General features: G+C 31.0%; 3 protein-coding genes across 6 annotated transcripts; 2 read left to right on the top strand and 1 right to left on the bottom strand.

The window, feature by feature from the left end:
* The first annotated feature begins 2482 nt into the window (after positions 1-2482).
* Positions 2483-3720, top strand: LOC114412954. 2 transcript variants are annotated; one of them, XM_028377073.1, is made up of 3 exons: positions 2483-2630; positions 2748-2894; positions 3352-3720. In XM_028377073.1, exons 1-3 carry the CDS (start codon positions 2553-2555, stop codon positions 3634-3636), a joined length of 510 nt encoding a protein of 169 aa, XP_028232874.1. In that variant the 5' UTR covers positions 2483-2552; the 3' UTR covers positions 3637-3720. The 2 variants fall into 2 exon arrangements, with proteins under 2 accessions (XP_028232874.1, XP_028232875.1); XM_028377074.1 differs by having other exon boundaries at positions 2483-2609.
* A 7475-nt stretch (positions 3721-11195) lies between these two features.
* Positions 11196-12979, top strand: LOC114412955 (probable WRKY transcription factor 65). Its single transcript, XM_028377075.1, has 3 exons — positions 11196-11628; positions 12014-12160; positions 12317-12979. Exons 1-3 carry the CDS (start codon positions 11462-11464, stop codon positions 12768-12770), a joined length of 768 nt encoding a protein of 255 aa, XP_028232876.1. The 5' UTR covers positions 11196-11461; the 3' UTR covers positions 12771-12979.
* Positions 12980-20081: 7102 nt separating this feature from the next.
* LOC114412956 lies at positions 20082-26498 on the bottom strand. 3 transcript variants are annotated; one of them, XM_028377077.1, is made up of 16 exons: positions 26346-26497; positions 25586-25831; positions 25308-25469; positions 25129-25179; positions 24545-24679; positions 24319-24342; positions 24061-24172; positions 23434-23559; positions 23284-23333; positions 22419-22577; positions 22238-22333; positions 22037-22155; positions 21825-21948; positions 21235-21348; positions 20982-21062; positions 20082-20616 (listed from the first exon to the last, which is right to left on the bottom strand). In XM_028377077.1, the coding sequence occupies exons 1-16, from the start codon at positions 26403-26405 to the stop codon at positions 20470-20472; spliced, it is 1806 nt and encodes a 601-aa protein (XP_028232878.1). In that variant the 5' UTR covers positions 26406-26497; the 3' UTR covers positions 20082-20469. The 3 variants fall into 3 exon arrangements, 2 of the variants coding, with proteins under 2 accessions (XP_028232878.1, XP_028232879.1); XM_028377078.1 differs by lacking the exon at positions 26346-26497 and having other exon boundaries at positions 25308-25453; positions 25586-25715; XR_003666850.1 differs by lacking the exon at positions 20082-20616 and having other exon boundaries at positions 21129-21348; positions 26346-26498.

Raw genomic sequence — 26498 nt, forward strand, 5'->3', positions numbered from 1 at the left:
AAAAATAAATTAAAATGTCAATGTGTTTTATTTGTATTTTTATTTTTTGTTTTCATTTTTTAAAAATGGTTTTCATTTTCAAAAGATTAGAATTCTAAAAACATGTTTGGTTTGACTTCTTATTTTCTGTTTTTAAGAAATAAAAACACTAAAAATGCGTTTTCAAAAGGAAATATATTTTTAGATTTGCTTAAAATTACATTTCTTGCCACCGCGTTTTCATTTTACCCAAAATGAGATTTTTGATTTCAACTGAAAATACTGGAAACGAGATTTTATTGTTTTCAGTTTTTGATTCGTTTGGGAAAATATTTTCATTGAAAATGAAAACAGAAATCCAACCAAACACATTTCCATCATCATTTTCTATTTCTAGTGAAAATAAAAACAAAAAACAACCAAACCAAACACCTCCTTAATTACTAAGTTCCTACTTGGAAAATGATTTTCTTAGATAAGTTTGCACCAAAAATAGAGGATGCAGTTGTGAATGTGATAAATTATTTCTTTTCACATTTTTTAAAGTACAAAAATAATTTATACACCTGTATATAAATCTAATCCCAGAAATAGAAAGGAATGAAACAGAAAAATGTAGATAAAATATATCATAATATGATATGATGTGGAAAAAAAAACACTAATTAAGGATATATCAACTAGGTGTATGTACCGAATAAATGCCCATATATCAGTCCTTAAAATAATAATAAGGAAGAGGGAAATAATAAATATAATGATAACCTAATTAAAAAAAAAAAAGAGAGGAGACAAATAAAGAAAAACACAAGGTCAGTATAAAAGTTAGTATTTGAAACTTGAAAGAGTAGAATATTGTTATCTAAAAAAATAAGATTTGAATAAAACCAAGTACAAACATGTATGTAGATTTTTTTTTCATTTTAAAATGCATGCTTGTTAAATTCATTCAAAAGTTAAAAAATCACATGAATTTGACTGGTAAACGTGAAAGTCGGTCATAACTACTAACTTCTTAAACGTAAAAAATTACATATATAAATAGTGAACACATTAATAAAATAAATAAAAACTTCATACTAATATGAACTATAAAAGATACATTAAAGTAAAGAATATTATTATTATTTGGCAGGCAGAATTAGCTATTTTATACTTTAGGAATTAATTGAAGTGAATCGGGCTGTGCAGAAGTCGAAAAAGGGAACGATATAAAGAATAAAACAGAAATGTGTGTCAGTACATGTGATACAACTGTGGCCACTAGATAGTGAAGGTTTGGCATGGGATGGGATGCAAATTGCAATGGAAGAGGTAGAGTAGAGAGAGACAAAGGCAAATGAAAATGAAACAGAGGCCCGTGAAGGGTGTTTGTGATATGCATGCATCTATGCCTCATTGGCAGTCACTGAGAAATACCATCCTCTCTTATTGTCCATTGGTTCAGTTCCCACATCCCTTCCCATGCAAACTATATCATCCACCTTTTTATGCTCCCCCTTGTTCAGTTTCTGTGATTCCTACCAATCCCTTTCACCCACTCTGCTCTGCGCTGATAAGGGCTTTGTATCTAGCACCTTGAGAAATGAGAAATAAACTAGTGTGTACTTGCCTTTGCTTTTTTCATTTACAATGTAGGTACATATATCTCCAGAAGGGATGCACATAAATCATGAAAATCTATTTTACTATGCCATGAATTTGGTGATTCAAAATAAAATGAAACATATACTTTCAATAATCAATTAATCTCGATCGGCAGTATAATAAAATAAAATGAGATAAGCCAAATAAAAAAAAATTAAAACAGAATAAAAATACTATTAACATAGTATTATTCTATTCACATAATTAAGAATTCAACTCCTAACACGTGTCTAAAGAATTTAAAGTACTAGTCACTTATGTTACATTTTATGAATTTTCTTTTATTAAATATTATCACTCATTACGTACTTGTAAATGAAAATTGTATGACTGATTCTGTGCTAATGAAAATCCCATCATTTCAAAGAGAAGAAGTGTACGTATAAAACTATAAATCATTATAAACCTTGAATAATTTATATCAACCTTAATTTTTTATGTTCTTAGTCCTTCTTTTTTTAATATTTTTCAATAAAAACTATACATTCCAATATAAATTTATAATTGAAATTAATTTAAGTATGCATTTCAATTACGTTTAATAATTTAAAAATAATTTTATTAAAATTGATTTCGTTCAAAACAAACACCAATGCTATGTGACTCATGTCTCTTTGTCTCTCTTCATTTTTTTATCATTCACAGTCTCGTCAGTGGCTTTCTTTTTCCCACGTCACTACGTGAAATAGGTGTGGAGGTATCAGCTAGTCTTTATCCAAATTTAAATTTGGGTTTTTATTAAAGTAGAAATGGGCTATTTTTATGAATTCAAAAATGGCAAAGAATCCGAGACACATCACTCCATTCACCATCTATAAATACCCTGCCAGAGTTAAGTACTCACAAGTCACAAATCACAAATATAACATTCACATTCACTAGAGAGGAAGATAAAGTTATAGAAAAAATACTGCTATACAGAGGAGATGGCTTGCAGGGTGCAGAAAAGGATTTCACTGCGCAGAAAACTTCGCATTGTGCGAGTACTTACCTGCTCAAACTCTGTAATGCTATCTAACACCATCTATTGCAACCTCAATTTCTTTCCCATGGTCTCAAAATGATAATAACTATTTTTCATGCAATGAAGTAATTGTTTCTGTACATGTTTTGTTCTGAAGGCCAAGAGAACCTCCCTTGTCAAGAGTACCGTTCTACGCTTATACAAACTAAAGCTCGCACTGGAAACTGTCAAAAGACAGTATGAAAACCTGTTAGCCACCAGAAGAGAGTTCATTAGCCAATCGAACCATGTCAAAGAGAACAAGGTATGCTTATTCTCCTAACCTTTCCTCAAAGGCACACATTAAAAACAAGGCCTATATATAGAAATGAAAATATCCTATCATGAATGACATGTTAGAGATCAAATGTTGACTAGGCATATGATGAAAATAATATATACAAGTGGAAGGCTACTTACCTCATTAGCTATTTTAGAATTCATTAGGTTTGAATCCGATTTAATTTCAAAAGTTAACTTACAAAATGAAAGTTATCTCTATTTATAAGAATTATTATTTTGATTATATCACCATTTTAGAATTTTAATTTGAGTTTGATGAATTTAATTCTGAAAGTTAACTTATAGAGTAAGAGTTGTCATTATTTATATTGCATTATTTTGATCATATAAGTAGTTAACACAACATCTTTATGCTTATGATAGCTAACATGATATTGAATATTTTTTATATATTTAATGTTCCAATTAAAATGAAACAGGATGTGAAAATAGAGAAGGTAGGGGCAGGAACTTTTATGGTGAGGGTCACGTCTGAGAAAGGAGGTGACAATCTGGTGTCTATTTTAGAGGCATTTGATGAGATGTGTCTGAATGTTCAACAAGCCAGAGTTTCATGTGAAAATGGTTTTTCTCTGGAAGCCATTGCTGTGGCTGAGAACCAAACGCTGGATGTAAGAGACATTACTGAAGCGCTTCTAAAAGCTATTGGAAAGCAGAGTGGTGAAAAGGACTCGCAGAAGTTTGACAAATGCTGTGATTTGTAACTTTTTTTAAGTGCTTTAATCTGTTCAGCATCTTGTGTATCTCAAACTAGTTAATACCAATTTCACGTTCATCTTTAATATAAATCATATTGGTGACATGGGAGGGGAAAAAGGTTGAGTAAGGCTTTCCACTATCAAAGATTATTTAGTGTGTTTAGGGTGGCAGCAAAGTGAAAAAAAAAATCGTGGCCAATCTCACGGTGGAGCCACAACAACACATAGTTGCTTCTCAAAATTCACGGTGACACCATTTTTTTGTCCGAAAATTGATTATGCGCCGCCGCCGTTTCTAAACAAACAATCATTTTCCTACTTTTAAATGTTGATTCCTAACCAAATAGAGTCGTTGAGTATGAGAGATTGACTTATTGATTTACCCATCGTGCCTTTTGCCAATGCACACAAAAAATTTCTTAACAAACGGATCATGAATTCGTGTTCATAATTCACATTTTTCATATACTAACTTGTTGGGGAATTAGATATTAATTTGTTAACTTCTGTTGTGAATTTCTGTGTTTTTATTTTTTTGCTGATCTTAAGTTATAAATATCTAGAAATCGCTTTGTATCTCGCCTAATCTGAGGTGAAGTGAGTAGAGACCCATTTAGAGGAGATAAAGCTCTTTCTATGTCTTTTTTTCATTAAAAATTCCTTTGAAACCAGACTTTAGACTAAAATTTTCCTTCATATATAAAGTGCGAGGGAATTACAGAAACAACACTCTTTAGTTAAATTGATTTTTGGGATGAAAGAAATAGAGTGGAGTGATATAGGAGAGATATTTTATAGGGAAAATAACAAGACAACAGCATAAATACAATTGCACAATATGCAAGTGAAAAATAAATTCCTTCCAATTTATAAGAATTTGGAAATAGCAACAACAAACAAATAGCTAGAGACAAAAGAACACAAATATACAAGAAAAATTAACAATACAAAGGTAAAAATCAAAAGCCATTCAAACCAAAAATAATTCTACAATGTTCAAATAAAGATACCAATAAGTCTCAAATAGGGTTACAAATTGTGTTAATAATCGGCTAAATATATATCAATGGTTACAAATGAGAAATTACCCAAAAACAGTTATTATGCAATTCAAGCTCTTGAATCTGCAAACAGAGTTACCTCAATCCCCAGTCTAACTTCTGAAAATCAAGAATAACGCGTCTTGAATCTATTGCTCAAATTTTAACCAAATTCAATGACAAAAGAATGAATTTTATGGTGACTATTGGGTGATTATGAGAGTTTTCTTTTTCCCTCCCCCCCCCCCCCCCCCCTCTTTTATTGGTTCTTTTTCCTTGAAAATAAGCCTCCTCTACATGCTTAACATGAATCATCTTCCATGTGAAATGTCAAATGAACTTTACTAAGTAGAGAACCCAAAATAATATTAATCTCTTATTTTCATTTGGTTTGTGTAGGTAAATAATACATTTTATTGACGGCATTTCCAATAGTAGATTTTAATTTGAAATCTTAATTATTTATTTGGTGAATCTCAACAGTTGTATATCATTCTCAATATTTCTTATATTTTTTACTCTAATGGTATATCTCATTTTAAGATATTAAATTTTTGTAGATCCTACAGGGACCCACCTTCTAATATTTATTTATAAATTATTTTAAAACAATGAAAATTAACTAATTATATATTTTTTAATTTCAAAAAATTTATAACAAAAATACAAAATTTATTAATAATTAATATATTTATTTATGAATATAATTTAAACTTACCATAATACATAAAATTGATAATAAAAAAATACAAGCATCCATATTGAAAAAAATTGGTTAAAAACAGAAAAAAATGTGTCCCTTCGGATTCTTTCTTTTTTTTTCTTTCTTCTTTTCTCTCTTCCCCCACCCCACCTCCTCCGTCCCTCTCTTCTCCAAATTCAGTCTCTTGACAACTCTCGTCTCTAATAGTGTGTTGTTTGAATAGCTATCAAAATATAGATTCTGAGTCCAAAATAATAGTAAAAACTTTATAAATAAAAATAACTGATTATTATTTTGACTTACAAGGTAGAATTGAAATTGATTATGAGAAAATTGAATCCAATCCAAATACATTCTAATAAACATTTATAATTGTCCTCATTCCTCATGTTACACCCATGTAGGGGTGCTCAAATTAACTAATTATATATTCATAACTGGTTATACTAAATTATAATAAATTATATATAAAATTAGTTATGATTATGATTATAATAACAACTTATAATCTAATTATTTATTAATTATGATTATCGTTATTTGAATAATCAATCATGAGCATCCCTACACGAATTCATGGACTGTAGCTTTCAGCCATTTCTCAGTTATAGACGGGTGTGGATTAGCTGCAGTCGGAATTAAAAAGGAAACTCAATGAACAAAGTTAATCAAAAAGAAAAAATTGTAATCCTTGTATCGTAACTGCATAGTGAACTCACTGAACTGTGGGAAAGTTAACTGCAAGGAAAATGTTTATGCTAAGAGAGATAAAAAAAAAATTTGGAATAAAAGTGAAATAGAAGAAAATTTAAACTTATTATCTTCTCCGCCCATTTCCATTTCCTAAACACTGTTATCTTACCTTTTTTTTCTTATTTCTTTTGTTAAGGTCTGTTGGTATGTTCTCTTGTTGTATTTTGGGTTGGGCCGACAGGTATAAGTCTTGTAAGGGTGCCAATTTTTTTTTATTTAACTACCTATGCATAATGCATGTACATGTTGGGACTCCAAAGCTTCGACATCTTTTTGTAAAGTCTTGTGTTCCAATTTTGCCTTTAATTTCCTAAAATTAATTGTCTTAAGTCTTTACAAAACAGAGAGCATGGGGATCATCAAATTGGCATTATTCTTTGAAAACTCGAACAATACACACTTGGAGGATTCATGAGGATATCATTTACTATTAATTAATTTATACTACATGGCTTCGATAAAAAGAAAAAAAAAGGAAATAACTTTCCCACGGAAGCAAAACAATCAAGCAACCTTTGTCAAAGTTTAGCTTAGGAAAAGGACAAAAATGAAAAATGTTCGGCGTGTGGAAGTGAGATGTTTTGATCCCTCATCTGGTTCAGCCAGTAATTTATTTAAAGGTAGCAAATACTTACTCATCCATTTTAAATTATTAATTTGATAAATGAAGAAATAAAGGTGTTAATCAAAATGGTTTAATCGATGCATAAAAATGCGGTAGAATTAAGTGGGAAATTATATCCAGTTAATTTTAGAATTTTCATTGTTTATATATTTTTAAATGATTATCCCGTACAAAGAGAGGGTTAAATTGAATAAAAAATGTAGTTAAAATTTTGAATTTAATACATTTTTTTTATACATATATAGAGATTTTAATATTTATGAAATGTTAGCATAATTTTTTTACATCATCTACTAATTAGAAATTATGATAAGTGTGACTTTTAAGTTAATTATGATAAAAATTAAGAAACTTACTTGCAAGTATAATTAGATGGTAATGTAACTTGTTTTTATACTATCAATAGATATAGTATTTATTCAAGTGAGTAGTACTCTTTTTTTTTTTTTTTAAAGAAGTGAAACTTATAAATCTGTCATATAATTAATTAAGGGGTTTGAAAAATGAAACGAAGAAACGAAGAAATTTCTGTTTCTTGAAAGGTGGCGGTGACATCATGATGAGCCATTTGACAGGGCAAAATAATATACTGTAGTAGTAATGCTTAACGATCATCGCAACAACAAAAACAAAAGTTAGAAATTTACATGAATTTAAGGATAATTGTTGTATAAATAGAAACTACTCCATTAAACACCTATATAATGAGTCATAAGTAGGCCTTCGATTATTTTGGAAAGAAGATTTAGATTCTGTCACGATCTTTTGTAAAATAAACAAAAGCGAAAATATATAAGATATCCAGAGAAGGTAGTATATAATAAGAAAGAAATTTAAGGTGGAGAATAATGTGCATCACTAATGCCGTAAGGAAAGGAAGTCAAAATTTGGGAAACAAGAAACGTATCAAATACATTATTTTTTCCCCCGATTCATTTGTAGATTGATATAGTTATTATTTTTCTGACAAAATGTAGAAAATAAAAATGGATTGAACGAGTTTCACAATATAAAATTTGGGTTGCTGGAGATAATAAACGATCAATAATATAAAACCAGTTGTTGCATTGCTTCACGCTTTTAGGCACCTTAGAAAACTATATTGATTTATTTTCTGGACTTTGATATTTTTTATGTAACATATTGGCCAATAGGTACTTCCATTCCCTTTCACATTAGAGAGCGACAGATCCAACCATAAGTGACTCAGTCAAAACTAATGGGATCTGAATATTAAATGATACGTCATGACAAAAATGAAAATGTTACTTAAACTTTTCGATAGCTACCCATTCTCTAGAATTTTGATCCAAAATAAATGTGATCATATAATCATCAATATTTAAAGGTATATTAAACAATTTTGGGGTTGGTGACCGTTGTTTAGCTCAGTTTTGTTGTTTTGCTTCCTTTTTTTCACTATCCTACTAATTAACCAATGATTAATTAGTTATATAGTTGCAATATGAAAACTGAAAAGTGGATCTGAACTACTATGAATATCCCTTTTATGTATTTTCTCATAACTCGTATATTAACAAAAAAAATTATTTTGTAGTTAAATATAAATAAATCTAATTAATTTTAGTCATATTTTAAAAAAATATTTTGTATTTTGTACTTAAATATAAGTAAATCTGATTAGTTTTACTCATTTTTAATGATATTATTTTTTAAAATATATTTCATTTAATTATAACTTTATTTTCAAAGACTTTATTTTATTCTTGATATAAAAATTTAATGAAAGATGTTCTAGAAATAATTTTGTTTTTTACTCGAGATTTATAAAATTAAATTATTTTAATTAATCATCTAATCTACTTAAAAATAATTATTTTTACTTATATATAAATTCAGAAGGAATCATATGTAATCGTATATACAACCCATGGATAATAGCTTTAGCTAATTAGCTCTTTATATATAGTAATTTCCCTTTATGCACTTTTTATCAAGATGGAGAGAAAGATGATGTATTAAAAAAACAACACCAATAGATATAAAAAAAATGTACCAATTATTTTACCGTTATTTCAAAATTATATTTTATTTTTTCTTCATCTAATTCTTTCTCATCTAGGAATAATTAATGTTTACATAGAAAAAATTGTAATTAATTATATAAGAGTATATGATAAAAAGGGTTAAGCAATAAAATGAAAATGATCTTATATTCAAAGACTACGGTAGTACAAATTTTATTCGTATTAATAATCTTTATCTTATCGTGGGTGATGTGAAAACATTAAAGTATAAGAGTATTATACACCTCAATCAATAAAATGCACAAATATTTAGAATATTTAATAAAAATAACTAGTAAAAATACTAAATAATTCTTAAAAATTGTTAAATGCCTTATAAAAAATGATCATCAATTTCTTTTAAATAGTATCTTATATTAAGGACAGAAGGAAATATATTTCATAAAAAATTCAAAACTTTATATAAGTATATTAAGTGAGCTAATAAAAATATTGCAATATTTTCATATTGTTAAATTTTTCTTCTTATCTTGGAAAGTTTAGATTTTCACATTTCATGTGAACAATTTTGTGAAAAACATATCGATGTAAAGTCATAAACTTTTACCAAATAGATTTAAAAAGCTTTTGAATTTCCGGTTTCTAATTTCTGATTGAAGCAACAATCGTGAAATGGAAACGATAGCAAAATTTATCAATTGGGTTTCATATATGGTAATAAAAAAAAAATGGGTTGTTTGGGTTTAAGATTAAATGGCGGAAGAGGTACATGATAATGTTGGAGGAGGTGTCCATGGAGGGATGCAGGGGAGAAGGTGAGATTTTTTTGTTTGTTCGTGGATGTGAGGATGACGAAGGATTCCGAGAGAGGCCATGAGTTCTAAGAGTAGCTTGTGCGTTTGAATCTGGTGGATTTCGTCAACAAGTGAGGATTCCGACCAAGATTTGAGGTTGCAACGTCGTTCCCGATGCTAGACTATGGTGTATAATAACCTTGTGCTTCTTAAATAATGATCCATGATGAATCACCTGTTCATCCTAGGATTCTCAAGGTCAGAAGAAATTTTAATATTTTCTCTTCTCAATTTCACTTCTATATCCCTCAAATCAAACAACTCAAAATTTACTTTTTTTATTTATTTATCTCTTTTTCATTTTCATACATAAAATTTGAATTCAAAACTATCTTTAAAAGAAATTAGGCATGTATCGTACATGACCAACTACTGGTTAACTAATGATAATGCAATACATAATATAACTAATTTAATTATTATTACATGTACCACAGAAAAGGTTCTCGTTGGTTTGGCTTAAGAAAGCCAGTTTTGTTCCTCCAGCTAGCCCTTTTATGTTTGGCGAAAAGTTTGGCACCTTTATTAATTTCTATATAGTTTAAGTATAATTTTTATTCATAAAACAATGATCCCAAAATAAATGTCACATATAGAAAGAAAAAAAAATATCCCAAAATAAATGTCACATAAATTTTCAATATAATATTAATTATTCATTTTCACTCATACCTATAATATATGTTATTTTAGTTTTTGAATCAAATACTAATATTATTTCCTTTCATTTGTTTAATAAGGTTAATTTTATAAAACAACTTAGGTGATACTTATTTTAGGATGAATTGAAGGAGTATTTTTTTAATTTAAATCTTTATATAAAAAATTCTTTATATTTAACTCCCTAAAAATTGTTGATAAAAAAACCCCTAAAAATTATAAAAAAAATTATGTGATTTTAATCTCAAATGAGAAACCAATATTTTCAACATTTTGTTAAATATAATATTTAAAAATGAATATTTCTTTTTGTAATTTTTTATGAAAAAACTTATCTTTAATATATAGCCTACGCACTTGGAGTATGGAACTTGTACCTTTTTGGTTTTTCACCCTGTTTTTGATGGAAATGGATTACTTGCATTCACGCAGTTATGAATGACCGTCTGATTCAATCAGATAGTTAGTATTTTAAAGGTATTTTTTAATTAAGTTTATTAAAAAAAATTATGAACTGTTAAATCTTTATCAAACAATTTTAATCATCTGACTGAAATGTGTGTTTTTTCCTGACAGCAAGAAATCTGGATCCGTTTTTAACTAACGTCAACGTAAAACGCTTCAATTATCATCTTCGTTATATATTATATAATAATATGAAGAAGATGCTCCATTCCATACATAACAACCCAGCTAATTAATTAAAATTGAGGAGTTAATACTGGGTACACTATATATGTAAGCAAAAGTAGACTAAGTTGTGTTTGAAAGGGTGCCCCAGATATGACAAAAAGGGGAGACTTAGTTCCATTAAACTAATGAATGGGCTTATCCTTAAGGAAATTTCACATAAAATAACGACTAAAGAAATCATGGGGTTGCTTTCAAATGACATATTCATATATAAATTAGCGTTTGTTCGGATATGATGAAGTATTTGCTCTCACGTCCCCTAATAAACAAAGACAAAGCCAATCTGTCAACACAGGAAGCCCCCGTTTTTAAAGGGGCACCCCACCTTCTCTCTCCTCCTCCCCCTTTAATTTCCTTTTCCTTAATTGTCTTAATTTCCTTGTATTCTGGTATAATCTAGCTAACCCTTTTTTTCCATTAGCCATGGTCATCACCATCGCCACCTTCTAGGTGGGATCCAGGGCTCAATATATAATATCACACTCAACACAGTTGCCAGCTCCAAATCTCAACAAATGGATAGCAAGTTCAGAAAAAAGAACCGCAACGTTAACTCATATACCAGTGAACAAGATCAAGACACTGATATAGCTCAAGAAAACCTTGCCGAGTCCCCTCCTTCTTCCACTGTGTTCAACATCGATGGCTTAGTCCCCTCCCCCACTTCCTCATCAAAGAGAAGGTTAGTACTCCTTAGTCCTTCTTGCTATCTACATATATACCTAATTACCTTCCGTTTAAAATCGAAACATTACATATAAGGAAATTAATACTAGGAACGAATTCTCAAAGGAACAACAACGATATGAGAAATTGCATATATATACTCTCCAAAATTTAAGATTTTGGTATTGATATTGAGAAATTTTCTCTTCTTCTTTCTTTTATTAGTGTGTAAGCTTATTCAACTATTGTATCAAAAACTCTTAGATTTCTCTAGTAAAATGACAATTCTTGATATGAGAAATTCTATACTTCTAACAACACCTGGCTAGTTAGTGTGTATATATAGCTATGGAATTTTGAGAGGGTAATATTGATGTAATTGATTATGTTGAAATAAGCAGGAGGGCAATACAGAAAAGGGTGGTGCAAATCCCAATGAAGGAGACAGAAGGGTGTAGGCTAAAAGGAGAGAGCAACACCCCACCCTCGGATTCATGGGCATGGAGAAAGTACGGCCAGAAACCCATCAAGGGTTCCCCTTATCCCAGGTAATTATATAATTCCATTGCATTGCAACAACACTTTGGTTATTTTAAGGTTAATTTGTGAACATATATATATATATATATATATATATATATAACCGACGACAAGAAACTGTTTGTTAATTTGATTAGTGAAAGTGTTTGTTGTTTATGACACAGAGGGTACTACAGGTGTAGCAGTTCGAAGGGGTGTCCGGCACGGAAACAAGTGGAAAGGAGCTGCGTGGACCCCACGATGCTAGTCGTCACTTACTCCTCCGACCACAACCATCCCTGGCCACCTTCTAGAAACCACGCCAGGCCCACCAAAAAACCTGAACCGGTTCCGGACCCGGTCGAACCGGAGGAGAAGTTCGCGGACGAGTCCATGATAACAACCGCGGAAGAATTGGGGTGGCTGGGGGAGATGGAAGCGACGTCGTCCACGGTTCTCGAAAGCCCGTTTATGGCTACGACGTACCATGCTGACGTGGCGCTGATTCCGATGAGGGAGGAGGACGAGTCGCTCTTCGCCGACCTCGGAGAGCTGCCGGAGTGCTCGGTAGTGTTCCGGCAGGGGCTGCTGGCGGAGCGGCGGCGGTACACGGCGCCGTGGTGTGGGACCACAAGTTGAGGGCAAAAAAGTCAACACGAAAAGAAAAAAAGTAGAAAAACTAGAGGTGCCTGTTAGACGCGTTCTTCGTGCGCCACAAGAGAAAAAGATACCAGCATTTTTTTCCTTTTTAGTATTGAGATATTTTTTATTTTTTTTGTTTTACCGTTGTTAAGACATTAATTAAAAATTAAAAGTTATTGTAAAAATTATAAAAATATTCAAAAGAAGTTATAAACAATATTATTTTATGTATTTTAATAAAAAAAATATTTTTTTAATTTTTTTGACTAATATCCTAAATAGCGGTAGACTTTACCTATATTTTACTTTATTGAGAGTAGAAAATGGAAAAGAAAAAAAGGAAAATAGGAGAAGTAGGGTTGAAGAATAAAAGGGCAGTTAGGGAAGTGGTTGTAATTAGCGTAACTTTGGGCGTCCATTTCAACAACTTGCATTGCACAATGTTTGACAAAGAAACAAGATATTTTACTGGACCCCTATCCCCATCTCTTCCTCTTTTGCTTCTAGATACTATTAAATGGCAACCAATGCCCATAATCAATAAAATGTTCGTTTAAATTGATAACGATGTTAACCACACAATTACTAGTAACAAACTTTTTTTTTTACTACTAAAAGTGATGCAATGGAGGATCCGACCTTAAATTAAAGTGATAGAGAAATTTAAATGGTCAGAATGTTCATTATTCCATCCCAACCAACTCAATTAAGGTTGAGCTGAAATGGTTTGGATTGTTTAGAAAAGAAAAAAAAGGGTAAAACTAACCAAATTCAATTATGTTTAATTGAGTTACGTTATAAATTAATTTAAACTTGGCTCGATCCATTTAAAACATGTAATATTGCATACATTAAAAATAAATTGAGTTTAATTCAACTAACTCTAAAAATTAGTTTAAAAAGTAAAGTTTGTCCAAGTCTCAGAAAAACTAATTTGACTTTTTTTTATTTGATGTCGTATGATTTTAACATTTTAATTTCAGTTCAAAGTTGTGCCAAAGACTTTAATAATAATTATATCTATCTTTTTCTACCTTTTCATTGATCATTATTCTAAACTCTCATAATGCTCAAATCGTTATTAAGTGTCTATTTATATTTACTGCCAAACTTTGTTGTTATTTTTTAGGTAAAGAGTTTAATGCAGATGTAGAAGGTTTTTCTTTTTCTTTTTTTTACGGGAGGATGTAGATGTAGAAGTTAAAAAAACCAAAATGTTAGCAAATTCGAATATCAATATTTTGTTTTGATTATTGTTTCAAATAATCAATAAGTAAGAAACCATCAGCTTTATTTAAGAAAAAAAAATCAAAACGAAAACTGAAAATATAAAATAAAAAAAAAATTATTTTTATTATTTGCTTTATATGCTCGTGAAATTAAAGAATAGCATAAAACAAAACCAAATTATAGAATATTTTCTCTAGCTAAACAATTTATAAAATCTCTTGTCTTTTTCCTTTTTCCTTTCCCTCATGCCTCGAGATAGAGCCACGAGGACCTATCATCTGGCCTCATACATATATAACAAGATAGGGGTTATGGATTTGCATTAAAAGTATTAATTAAGGATTTTATATATATACACACACACACAAAGAATGACTTTCAGCATTTTTAACTGAAAAAAGTGTTTTTTTAATTAATACAAAATACTCGTTTGGATGAACATTTTTTACAGTTGAAAATGCTGCTTTTGCAAAGTATTCTTTAATCTTTAATTGCACTTCGATGACTTTAATATAAAAAAATAAAAAAAAAATTACGTGCCTTTTCGCCTACAGTTCCATGTTTATAAAATAATTTTTCTTTACAGCATGCATTAAAATTCCCTTAAAATATATAATCACTTTATAAATTTGACATTAAAAAATGTGGTTTTCTTTTTTAAATTACTTACTCAAACCAGCCAATTTGAGAAGTGTGCCCGCGCGCGTGTGTCTATTTTTAAAAGCATTTTATTTATATTTTAATATGTTTTTATTATACAAGCATAGTTTTTGAATTCTCGTTGTTCTAAAAATTTAAAGAGTAAATTTAACAGTAAAACTGTTGAACCATTAAAATATTACATCGTTTAACTGTTTCATTTAACGTCATCACATGGTATACAATAATCTACGGGGAGAAGTTTGTCACGTTGTTAAGAGAAATCTTTACAAACTCCCAATGTAAGAAAATATAACGGTTGGTAGAAATTTTATTTATTCTTAGATGAATAACCCATAACTTCACATGCATGGATTAAAAACTTTGAATTTTGAACATTCAGGAGATGCCCCCAATATCACTACAGATTTTTTGGTTAAAAGAGGCGCATGGTTTTTTATTTATTTATTCGTGAACGTTTTCTAAGACAGGCTTAGTTCATTCAATCAAAGAAAAATCAAATTTGCATGGAACTTGACTAGAAATAGAAAATGATAAGACCATTACCATTAACAATGATTAATTAAAAAAATATACGTATATACTATTTTTAATTAATAATTAAGATTTTATAAAAATAAATATATGTATGTATTTATATAATAAATTAAAAATTATTAAACATTAACTGTTAAATTTTAATTAATAATTATAATTTCACTTTATCATGCAGTCCTCACTATCATCTATTTTTCCTTACCTGACAGGCCCATGTAATTGTCGCGCGTTCTACGAATAGAGATAGGGAGTTACTATTTCATTTCCAAAATTGCTAATGCCACAACCCAAGAGGGTGTCTTTTCATTTTATTTCAAAATTACCCTTTTGACAAAAACACAATGAGAATGTGATTAGATTTTTGTTTATGATGAAATTATGTTATTGTTTATGTAAATACAAAATGAAATCATGATTCCATTGAGAAGTTCAAAAATTTAAAAAAATGGAATCACAATTTTATTGGCTAAAAAAATTAAAATGTTCTTATCAAGTCTCATATATATCCAATGAAAGAGATTAGAAGAGAAAAAAGTGAGAGATGAAGAGGGTGGTGGGGTGTCATGATGGATAAATGAGAGAAGAATAGAGAAGAAATGGGGATATAGGAAACTCAGAAGTATAGAATGATCATTTCCACATGCTTGGTACTGCAATTAAAAATTGTGATAGTGACAATAGCAACCCCATAGATATATGACCTCAGTTTCGAAGGCCCAACATTATCCTTATCGTTAGTAGGATGACCTTAGTAAGATAATAAAATCATAAATTATTATTGATATGAATTTTAAAATAATGATTATAAAAATTAATAAACTTACTATAAATAATAAATTATAATTAAATGATAATGTAAAACTTTTTATAAATGTATAATCTTTTTCTCCTACAATATTAGCTATCTTTTTATGATGCTTTTTATAATTTTTCGCACAGTGATCGACAACCATCGGTCCATCACATTAAAAAAAATTATAAAAAAAATTCCAAAATTTCCATTCAAAATTTTAACTCAATTTTTTTAAAAAAAAATTGCAAAGGAAATCATATTAAATCCTTTCAAGTGACATAAGGTCATTTCATCATTCCTTTGTACCTTTCTCTTTATCTTTCGTCATTGAAATTTTTGGGGACGAAGGGAGGGAAATCCCAAAGCCAAATTGCCAAAATGAACCAATTCAGAGGCATCATTCTTAACCATCATTATTGACACCCGGGAAGTTAGTGAAATGATGATAAAAAAATTTGCGTGTAAGGTTTCTACTTCTAGGATGCTGATACCTCAGGTTCATTTCCGCCTTTTTTTTTTACCTAAAATATGAAAACAGAATCTGATAGAATAAATAAAGAGCAGAGTTAGGCCCCCATGTTACGCACATAAACATAAGTACAAAGGGAAAGAAAACGAAAGGAAAAACGAATCAAACTTTTCCCATGCCATTTTACATCTTCCACCAAGGGAGAACCGTGTGTGTATAGTTAAATATTTCATATAATAAAGAAAAGCTGAAAACATAAGAGAAACTGAGAAAGGAATACAATACAGATTAGTTACTGGCTTGAGTTGTCCGAATTTTTGGTCAAATTTTCAACCCCATGTGCATTCTTTATTAATCATTCAATAAATAAACACGTCGTCTTCATTCCATGTTTATAAATTACTCAGACAATTCAACCGAACATGCACAAAATTTCAAATATTATTTTAACATAATACCTAACATATATGCATATGAAATATAGGTATGCATAAACGGGTGTCCCAGAAATGATTGGCCTCACATAGTCTCATCTACACATGCTTCTGTTTTCACTACCAACCAATATGGAAAAGCTTTAGGATAAGCCACTAAGTAGGGCCAGGCCAAACTGAGTTTTTGCTCATACATTACTTCTAGGAACTTCTTCGCAGACAAAACTTAGATACAGTTCTGTATGTAATTTTAGTATTGTTTTCAATAAAGAGAAATGCCACCGAAATTTTGGCATAGTAACCAATGTAAATTAGAACATCAATTCTAACTGGAGAACAACATTAAAAACATCTAAAGAAGTATATTTAAGTTTTTTTTCCCTTATATTTAAATGCAAGTTCTAATACCAAACAAACTGAACACTTGGCATTGAAACACCAAAAGAATCTCAATATCTCATAGTATGGTGATCACGACCCATCTATGATTGCATAGAGCCATACACGTCCTTGTCACAGTTCCCAACTTCTGCATCATCCCTCATAAGATTTGTCTCCATTTCAAATGCTACATCACTCCCACCCTGTATTCTCACTATCTCACATGCACCACATTGGCGTGTTATCAACAACAATATCATTCAAATTTTTCTTTTACCATCATCACTCATAATATATCTCCGAGTGAAATGCTTGCTAAAACCAACGTGCCCCATGAGACCTTATCTCCACAGAAGATTCAGGTCCAACATGTTCCAAAATGTGTGTCCGATAGGTTGCTAGAGAAGTTCTATGATGAGTCAGAGTTCGATTTTGATTATGAGCAAAGTGGGTTGTGGTCTCCTCCAGTTCCCCGCACGGTGTTCTTGAGCTCACCGGGAAGAATATTCACTGAGCAAGAAATGCTTGAAAGACTCAGAAGCAAAAATGCACCAAGACGTGGCAAAAGATTCAGAGTTTGTTTCAGTGTACAATGATAATACTTCTTGCTTATCTTTCCCTGTTCCATTGGTTCCTCTGCTTCTTTCATATTTTGCACTGAAAAAAAATTCTATACCTTTATTCTTTTTGCAGGTGTTCTGTTGTGCCTGATACTGAATGTAAACAAAAGTGGGTAGGTTTTTCAGCAATGTTTCTTGTTTTAGAATACAAAGGGAATTAATCCAAAAATTTCCTATGATTATTTTATCATATTCACAGGATTTTACATGTATTTCTTTTCTTTTTCTCTAGCCAAAAGTCATGTATATGTGTGAATTTATACATATACATACATACATATATATATATATATATATTATCAATTTCTTACCCATTATTTTCTGATGCGATTCATACAATACCTTTGGGTCCCTTTGCCATCTCTAATGTATGTTGTTCATCAATTGATTAAGATGCTAATAGTCACATTTTGATATATATGGTAGGGTTGGGTCAGCACTGTTCCTCTTCTCTATTAAAGCAATGTTTTAAAATCCTTTAGAAAAAACTCGTATTCATATAGAAATGACAGACATTAGTCAGTGTCCAACACACGATTAAGAAATTAAAAATAAATGTTCTCTTTAAAAAAAATATTAGTAATACATTCTTGTTTTTTTTTAGATAAATACATTGTTGGTTTTTGCTTTTAAACAAAAACATTTTATTATTGATTGCCTAAGTTTACTAGCAAGATCCTATAAAAAAATAGTAAGAAAGATATACATTATCTTTATCGTGCTCGCATAATGGGGCCGTATGTAACACTTTTGTTTGGGTCTTTTCCCCAGCATTGGGATATTGGAATAGCTAGTGGAGCATTGAATTTTGTGCCTACGTCGTAAAATGTTTACAAGCTAGACTAGTGTAAATTATAGGAGATAAAAATATAAAAAAATGTGGGAAATGTAGATTTGCATTTGCTAATGCTAATGTTCTTCTATTCTTCCTATAATCAGATCTTTATACACCCAACCTTTTTTCTTTAATAACAAAAAGATATTTAACAAATTCTAATAGAAGGTTATTGAGATTATTCATAATATAATAAAATTAATGTATAAATGATTTGGATTGAGTTGAGTCTAATTTAAGACCCAATTTAATAAAATATAGTTGGGATAGATTGAGTTTAATATTTTTTTACTAAGCAACCAAAACCAAAACTCATTCAATCCTTATTTTAATTGCATCCAATAATTAGGTTAACTAATTAAAATAGATTAAAATATATTTTTTATTCTTATAAAATTGACAATGTTTCAATTGTCTCTACAAAATTTTATCTATTTTTTATATTCATAAAATCATAATGTTTTATTTTTTGATCTAAAATAAGATTTGATTATATTCAAACCTACGATGATAATTTTTTACATCAATTATACATGTAATCAGATGTAACATTTTCTACATTGATTATTCATATAACCCATCTAAATATAACATTTATTACATTGATTATACATACCATGATACCAACAATATAAAAAAGTTTTGGATATCCAAACAAAAAAAAAATAACACATTATAATTTATAAAAACAAAAAACCGATGAAAAACTTTACAGAGACGAAATAATTTTATCAAATTTGTAAGGAAAAAGAACATTTTAATGATAAAAACATGTCGAACATGAAAAGATATGATTTACTAACAAAAACACATTCCAAGTGGAAGAAGAGACTGCGTAAACAACCCAAAATAGGAGGAGTTAGAGATGTTATAAATTAATTTGGAATGATCCAATTTCCACTCAAATCTAGAGTCATAAAATTCTTACAGCTATTAAGGAAAAGGAGATTATCAGAGTAATTAAGAAGGAACAGCAACACACTATTGAAAAATTTCAAACAATTTGCATAAGCGCTGTCCTCGGTCCGGTAACCAATCCACGTGCCTGAACAATCTGTATTCTGTAGCACTGGATGCTCATCAACCTCTACACATGGCATGCTCTCAACACATTTTTTCTGATAACATACAAAACAAATCTGTATATAAAAAAAACTAGTTGTGATAGTAAAAATACTAGTTGTCTAATATTATTTGAGAAGTGATACCAAAAAACATCTAAAGAACTGTATATTCTCAATAATATACAGACGTCAGAGTGTCAAAACAAAGCACTTTCAAAACAGTGTCTCCTTTCCTAGGATGTAGTTTTTGTTGTTGTTTTTCTGAATGATAAAAAAAAAAAATAGTTACTTTCAAAAGTGTGGTGTGTGGATTTTGATTTCGACAATAATAATAATAATAAACAGTTAGGCTTGGCTAACTCCACGCATGTCTTCCTGTAATTCTCATTCCTCTCATCAGCTGAGAGATGTAAACCTAAAACTGTTACATGAAAAAGAAAACGATAGTTCTATCTTCTTACAGTCTGAATATAAAAATTCTTTGCATCCCTATTTGCTAGAAGGAAAAGGACTCATGTTTGGAGACAGGATATACATGCAGATTGTAAGGTAAAGGCCATATCTAACTTGGTTTAAAAACGTAGTATCACAGATTTGTCAAGTTTAGATCTCTTTAGATCAAAAACTGTACAGCTCTCAAGGTACTCTCACATCTGCAACATTCATAGCCGAACTAAACAGAAACAGGGTTTTGTTGGAGAGCTTCCTTCCCAGTAATGCCTTCTTTTAAATTTTTAAAATATACGTCATAGTCCTTTTCTGGAGGAGGGTTTGCTGGATCCACAGTGAATGGCTCACTAAATGGAATGACACTTTTGACCTGCAACACATATTAGAATGAGATTGTGTAGCTAGCTTGCAAAATAGAATGAGACTATCCGCAATCAAATTACTAGATCCATGAACACGGATAAACAATTTATCTCAATCTTAAACCATTTCATGCAGTTAACCCGTATAAAATCCGATGTGCACTATGATTGTGGTGTTCCATAAATAGAAGCAGAAACAGCATATTCAATAAAAGGCTAATATCACTATTCGAGCCAAAGCCTGGAAGGAGCAGGCTTCTCCTCTCCACAAAGGAGGTCACCGGTAAGAGAAGTTCACATTACATTTATAAAATGTAAAAATACTAAACAAATTCTGAAAAAAAATATGAACATAGTAAGAGAAAAGGCTGACCTCAAATGTTTTGTCACATGCATAAGGGCTATCAAGCGCAGCTACACACATAAGAGCAATCTCTTCCCTTGATATTTTACCCTGTTAAGCTTTGTATTAGATTGGCATTTGGAAAAATGAGCAAAATGCATGCTACTATATAGTTACCATGAATTGCCAAAAGAAATCAAGAAGCGGAAATATATCATGAGATAGGTAGTTTAGTAAGAGCACTTGAACCGAGAAAAGCATCCATCTTTTGTTTTCACAGTACCGTAATATTATCTCCTTGATCAAAAATAAGATCGGCACCAGCAGGCTCCTCAGTTAATGCACAAGGCCTCACGATTACATAGGGAATGCCACTTTCTCTAAGTAAATCCTCGCCCTGTTGCAACATAAACCACTTTTAGCAAATGAACAAGTATGTGGCAGGGAAATATGAATTGCATAACTAAATAGGCTATGGCAAGCAATAAGGAGGTTCCATCAGACACTCTTAATAGAGAATGAATACTTCTTTTTCTATAAACTTGAATGACAAGGGAAAAAATTTCATAGTCAACAGCCACTCTAAAACTATAGCAAAACTCCAATCGTTGAGTGTTGACTTAATAACTAGAAGGCTTAAGTCGGACCAATTTACTTAATATAAGTCTTTTTATTAAAGCCTAGCTTGGTCTTTATAAAGCTTGGCCTGACCTGAAGCCTAATTTATAGTCTATTTTGCAGTAAAGTCTTAACCAAGAAAACTAGTTTTGCAGACCAAAATGACCTTGATAGACATCAATTTTCTGCAAACTGGAGACCTTAAAAATTAGTAATATATCCATGTTAAAAAAGGATCCATCATCAGATTTTTACCTTTAGTTTAAATGTGAGGATATAATCCAGTTCCTTGTTTAATCGAACGGCAGGAGGCTGTTTACTTAGATCTAGTCCAGGCCTTTCGGGTCTTGTAACTCCTGCTGAGCTCACATGTACAAACCTAAATGTGACACAAAGGTGTATAACAAAAGATTAAGTATATCAGGGTAAACAATGGAGGGGAAAGAAGCACAAAGATAAGGCTATACCTGGGGGTTATTGGATCCTTTATTATATATGCATGTATGCTAGACACTGGAAGCTCAAATGGACCTTCCACAAAAGTTTCATTTAATTTACCATCATACTCAAACTTGCTGAACATGAGCTGCAGAGAGTTTTGCTTCATCATTAAGAAATAAGAACAAGTGTGAAATTTCTAATAAGCCAAAAGACATACAGAGTCATGCCTGTAATGATACAACAATGCTTGGATCAAATGGTGGAGCATCAGACACAGTTCTTGCTCGAAATACAGGCCTCAAGGAAGAAAATGGCACTCGAATCTACGAAAGACAAAAGAACAAAACACACGAGAGTTGGTATTATTAGATAATATAGACAGCAACTATTGCAATAGATGATACCTACTGATTGCCATTTTCCTTTCTCAGTGTCAAAACCTGCAGTGTAACCAAGAGCATCCCAATCACTGCTTGTGCGAACAATAATTTTATATCTACGCCCATCACCTTTTAGGCGGAACTCCAAACCATCATATGCAGAAAGATTTTCAGGTTCTGAGAAATTCTGAAAACCAATTGTGAAAACTCTCCTTTTTAAATAAGAACTTAGTTCACTAAGTAACTAGTTAAAGTGAATCAAAATATATGTTAATCAAAGAATAAAAGCTAGTCACAGGCAGGTAGTAACACCCAAAACTGAGAAATAATTGCAGTCATACAATTTAACTTTAATAATTCAACTAACTGGAAAAATATAGTTCTTGAAAAAATAATAAATGCAAAATATTTTAAATGTTGATATGTTCTGTTTCACCATTTCATACTTCCAGTTAAATGTTTTCAAGGGGAAAAGTGTATTCATTTCTTACTGCCCTAATAAATAAATGCTTTCCTTGCTTAAAAAAATGGTTCTTTATTATACATTTCACAAGCACTGAACTATTAAATTACTATAAAAAAATAGCTAAAGGGTGATTTAAAGTTTAAAACCACATTAGAAGGCAGTATCAGAACACTTATCTAAAACTATAATTGAACCAGGACCGCAATTCAATGTTTATGTCCATCCATCAGAATTTAGAAGAGATTTAGGAATAAAGACATAGGAATAGGATATTTTTTTATTAAACCGAATGAACTAAGCATTGAGGTCATTTTCAAGATTTAGAAAAAAAGATTATGTCAGAGTTGGTTCAAACAATATTAATCAAGTATGTCATTGCCATTTGCTTGGCCTCATTGAAAAGTTAATATAAATAATTGCATATTACCTTAGTTCTGATACTTGTAAAGCCACCATTGTTTGCTGTAGAAACAACACCTGAACTAGACACACATTTGTATTATTTCAAGCATTAAAACACAGGTTACACATTACCCCAAAGTGCAGTCACATGCATTTGCAAGAATTTGACACATACCTTTAAAAATCCCAGTTGGTACACCATTTTCACCCCCACTTGGGTCAATTTGAAATGTACTTTCACTAACTCCACCCATCACCACATCATCTAAAGCACCCCAAGGAAGCTGCCTGTAATTTTTGCCTGCAAGGAAAATAGAAAACAAATTATATTCACTGGACACACAGTAGTAAAACTAAAAACACTTGTTCTCTCAATACAAAGTACAAACCAACAGTAATTATATTCACTATAGCATGTTGCAAGCACAATCCATGAAACGGAGACGGTCTTCTGCTAATTCAGAAGGCTGCTGCAATCAGTCGTGCAACTTAATGTTCTAAGTTCAAAATTCAAACCAGTATGTCACCCTTTTAAGTTTTCTTCCTACTATTAGCCTAGTGGAACATGTCTTCAAAAGTTATCAGCTAGCTAATACACTTATTTATGCATGAACTGTGCCTCACAACCACCCAACCCCCAAGAAAGAAAATAAAAATTAATTCAGCTTCTACAAGTTTCCTTTTTATTGTCATGCACCTAAGTTAAATTTGGTGGTCACTGGTCATGCATATGTCAAAAAGTTAGGTCGGGCAATTAAGTTGAATCAATCACAATCAATTGTTTTGTCAACTAGTAATCTACCTTCAAATCCAAATAATAGCTTTCCTCTTCGAAGTCCAAGATTGTCCTTCACGGCCTTGATCAAATTTCTCATTCCTATGTACTCTACCTTTTCTGGTGAGTCACCTTTTATCTGTTTTCAACAACCAATAAATAAGAAAAAAAAGCTTCAAGAATTTCCCAAATGAGCTTGCAGACCAACTGGACTTCCAAATTAAATTGACAAGAACAAATCTGACTCTGAAGATAATGTCAACAAAAGAAGAATCAGTAAGCTACCTCTGGCTCAAAGAACTTAATTCCCTGCACATAAATAATTTCATTCTGTTAGAGAAAAATAAATATGAAGCCTTCAGCAAACAATCATGTAACAAAAACAATTAAGACAAGTAACAGGTTGATATAAGTCAACGTTAACACATCCATTTCTCAGTGATAGATAAGCATGGATTATTGCATAAGAAAAATCAAATTTCTACTGTCTTAATAGAGCTAATGGACATACTTGGCTGTATTTTGCTCTGTCTGGAGTGTCTCCTTCCTTGGGGCCAACAATGACAGAAGCAGCATTAATCACTTTCTTCACGCCTTTAAAGTATTCAGGGATCAAAGTGCTATCTTTTGTAATGTCTCCAATGACCTTATATAAACATAAATGTAAGTTGGCAGCAGAGGAAGTAAAGGAAAAAGAAACTATCACTTTACGTAGTACACTATATGCAATCACTCAATCAAAAATACAAATACCAGGAAAGTCTGCACTGATGAACACCATTTTCTTCCTCCAAATCTTGAAACTTTAACAAATCTTATACACAAAAACTGGCGAAGAACTTCAAATGACCAGAAGTCAATTGTTTATCTCTTCTTATGCAAACACATAACCTCCAAACTAACATCTATTTTCCATCGTTGCTGGATTCATTGTATTTTAGGTTCAATAACACCTCATTCTCAACAGAATGATAACTAGAAATCTAAGCTGTTAACTTTTGCAAAATTCAGAATCCAATTGTAGCAAACTAAGAAACTACATATTTATTTTATCATTTGTAAAGTCTTTCAGTACATTAAATTAAAGTGACTCACCAAATCAACATCTGAGCCTAACATCCTTCTTGCTTTCTCTTCATTTCTAACCTGATAAAATTTGATACAGAAATGTAATGTTTGTTATGCGCTGAATTAAATAATTAACAGAACGAAAATTTCTAAGCTTTTTTTTTCTATATTTTTCTCTTGTCAGCAAGGTAAGTTAACAACAATACCAATACTCGGACTGGAATTCCTTTCTTCCGTAATATGTCAACCACCCTTCGACCAACGCCACCAGTGGCTCCAGCTACCAGGACAATATCAGAAGTTCCCATTGTGTTAACCACTTCACTTGGGGAAGGATCAGATAGTTTCTCAACTAGAAAATCAAAGAACTTCACAATTCAGAAACAAAGAATACTCATTAGTTGATCCATATTCCACACCAACCTCTCTCTTTTCTTCCTATTACTCTCTAGTTATACTAACTGAAAATTGAATAAAGTGTTACCTTAGCAGGAGATGGGAACCCATTGAAGAAGAACAGTGTTTTTACAAATCTTCCAAAATCCCAATTTTGTCTGCCAGCTTCAGCTGATATTGTTACTCTATGTGCTCCAGAAGAGAGTCTGGTTGACCTATAAAGCAATGTCTGAGGTCTACCATAAATCTGAAGAAATGGTTTAGGCAGCGTAGGTGATGCCAAAATAGTGTGTGAAGATTTCTTACAAAGCTTTCTTCTAGGCAATTCAGAGCCCTGTAGTATGAATTAAAAGAAGGGCAACAACATGAAGTAAAAATGACATAAATAGTATCAAACTTTCACTAGATATGATGAAGTGGGTAGTTTCATTTTCAGCAACAACAGCAATTAGAATCAGCTAGCATGAATAAGGGATACAAATGCTTCCAGTCCATATATTAGTTACAATTCAACTTCATATTTTGAAATTCAACCAAATTCAGAAAAGACATTTAATGAACTTCCCAGATAAACCACTGAAAAATAAGAATAAAAGGATAATATCATTATAAGATATCAATACAAATGCTTCTAGTCCAGATATCAGTTGCAATTCAATTTCAAAATAAGAAATTCAGAAAAGACATTCAATGAACTTCCCAGATAACCACTGAACAATAAGAATAAAAGGATTAAATCAGATAATTTCTTTAATCTTGGCTTAGCAAATTCATGCAAGTTGAGTGTAAAAGTGATCAAACAATAAATAGCGAGCTTAGAATTTCTTCCAAAGACATAAGAGTGGTACCTGAAAATTGAGAACAGACGTGGAAGCAGGGGAGGAGAGAGTTGTGTAAAACGCTTCCATTTGAAAAGTGATCGTAGGAATATGTTGTCAAGTTAAGGTTGCTATGATATGATATTTACAGTGCAGGATTCATATGAACCACAAACGCAACTC

Source organism: Glycine soja, chromosome 5 (assembly GCF_004193775.1).
Source record: "Glycine soja cultivar W05 chromosome 5, ASM419377v2, whole genome shotgun sequence".
Classification (NCBI taxonomy): Eukaryota; Viridiplantae; Streptophyta; class Magnoliopsida; order Fabales; family Fabaceae; genus Glycine; species Glycine soja.

Coding starts and splice junctions, on each gene's coding strand:
- LOC114412954 (XM_028377073.1), top strand. CDS start 2,553: ATGGCTTGCAGGGTGCAGAAAAGGATTTCACTGCGCAGAAAACTTCGC. Junction 2,631..2,747: donor TACTTACCTGCTCAAACTCT/GTAATGCTATCT, acceptor TTTGTTCTGAAG/GCCAAGAGAACCTCCCTTGT. Junction 2,895..3,351: donor ACCATGTCAAAGAGAACAAG/GTATGCTTATTC, acceptor AAAATGAAACAG/GATGTGAAAATAGAGAAGGT.
- LOC114412955 (XM_028377075.1), top strand. CDS start 11,462: ATGGATAGCAAGTTCAGAAAAAAGAACCGCAACGTTAACTCATATACC. Junction 11,629..12,013: donor ACTTCCTCATCAAAGAGAAG/GTTAGTACTCCT, acceptor TGAAATAAGCAG/GAGGGCAATACAGAAAAGGG. Junction 12,161..12,316: donor AAGGGTTCCCCTTATCCCAG/GTAATTATATAA, acceptor TTTATGACACAG/AGGGTACTACAGGTGTAGCA.
- LOC114412956 (XM_028377077.1), bottom strand. CDS start 26,405: ATGGAAGCGTTTTACACAACTCTCTCCTCCCCTGCTTCCACGTCTGTT. Junction 24,343..24,544: donor ACAGAGCAAAATACAGCCAA/GTATGTCCATTA, acceptor ATTTATGTGCAG/GGAATTAAGTTCTTTGAGCC. Junction 24,173..24,318: donor TTAAGTTCTTTGAGCCAGAG/GTAGCTTACTGA, acceptor TGTTGAAAACAG/ATAAAAGGTGACTCACCAGA.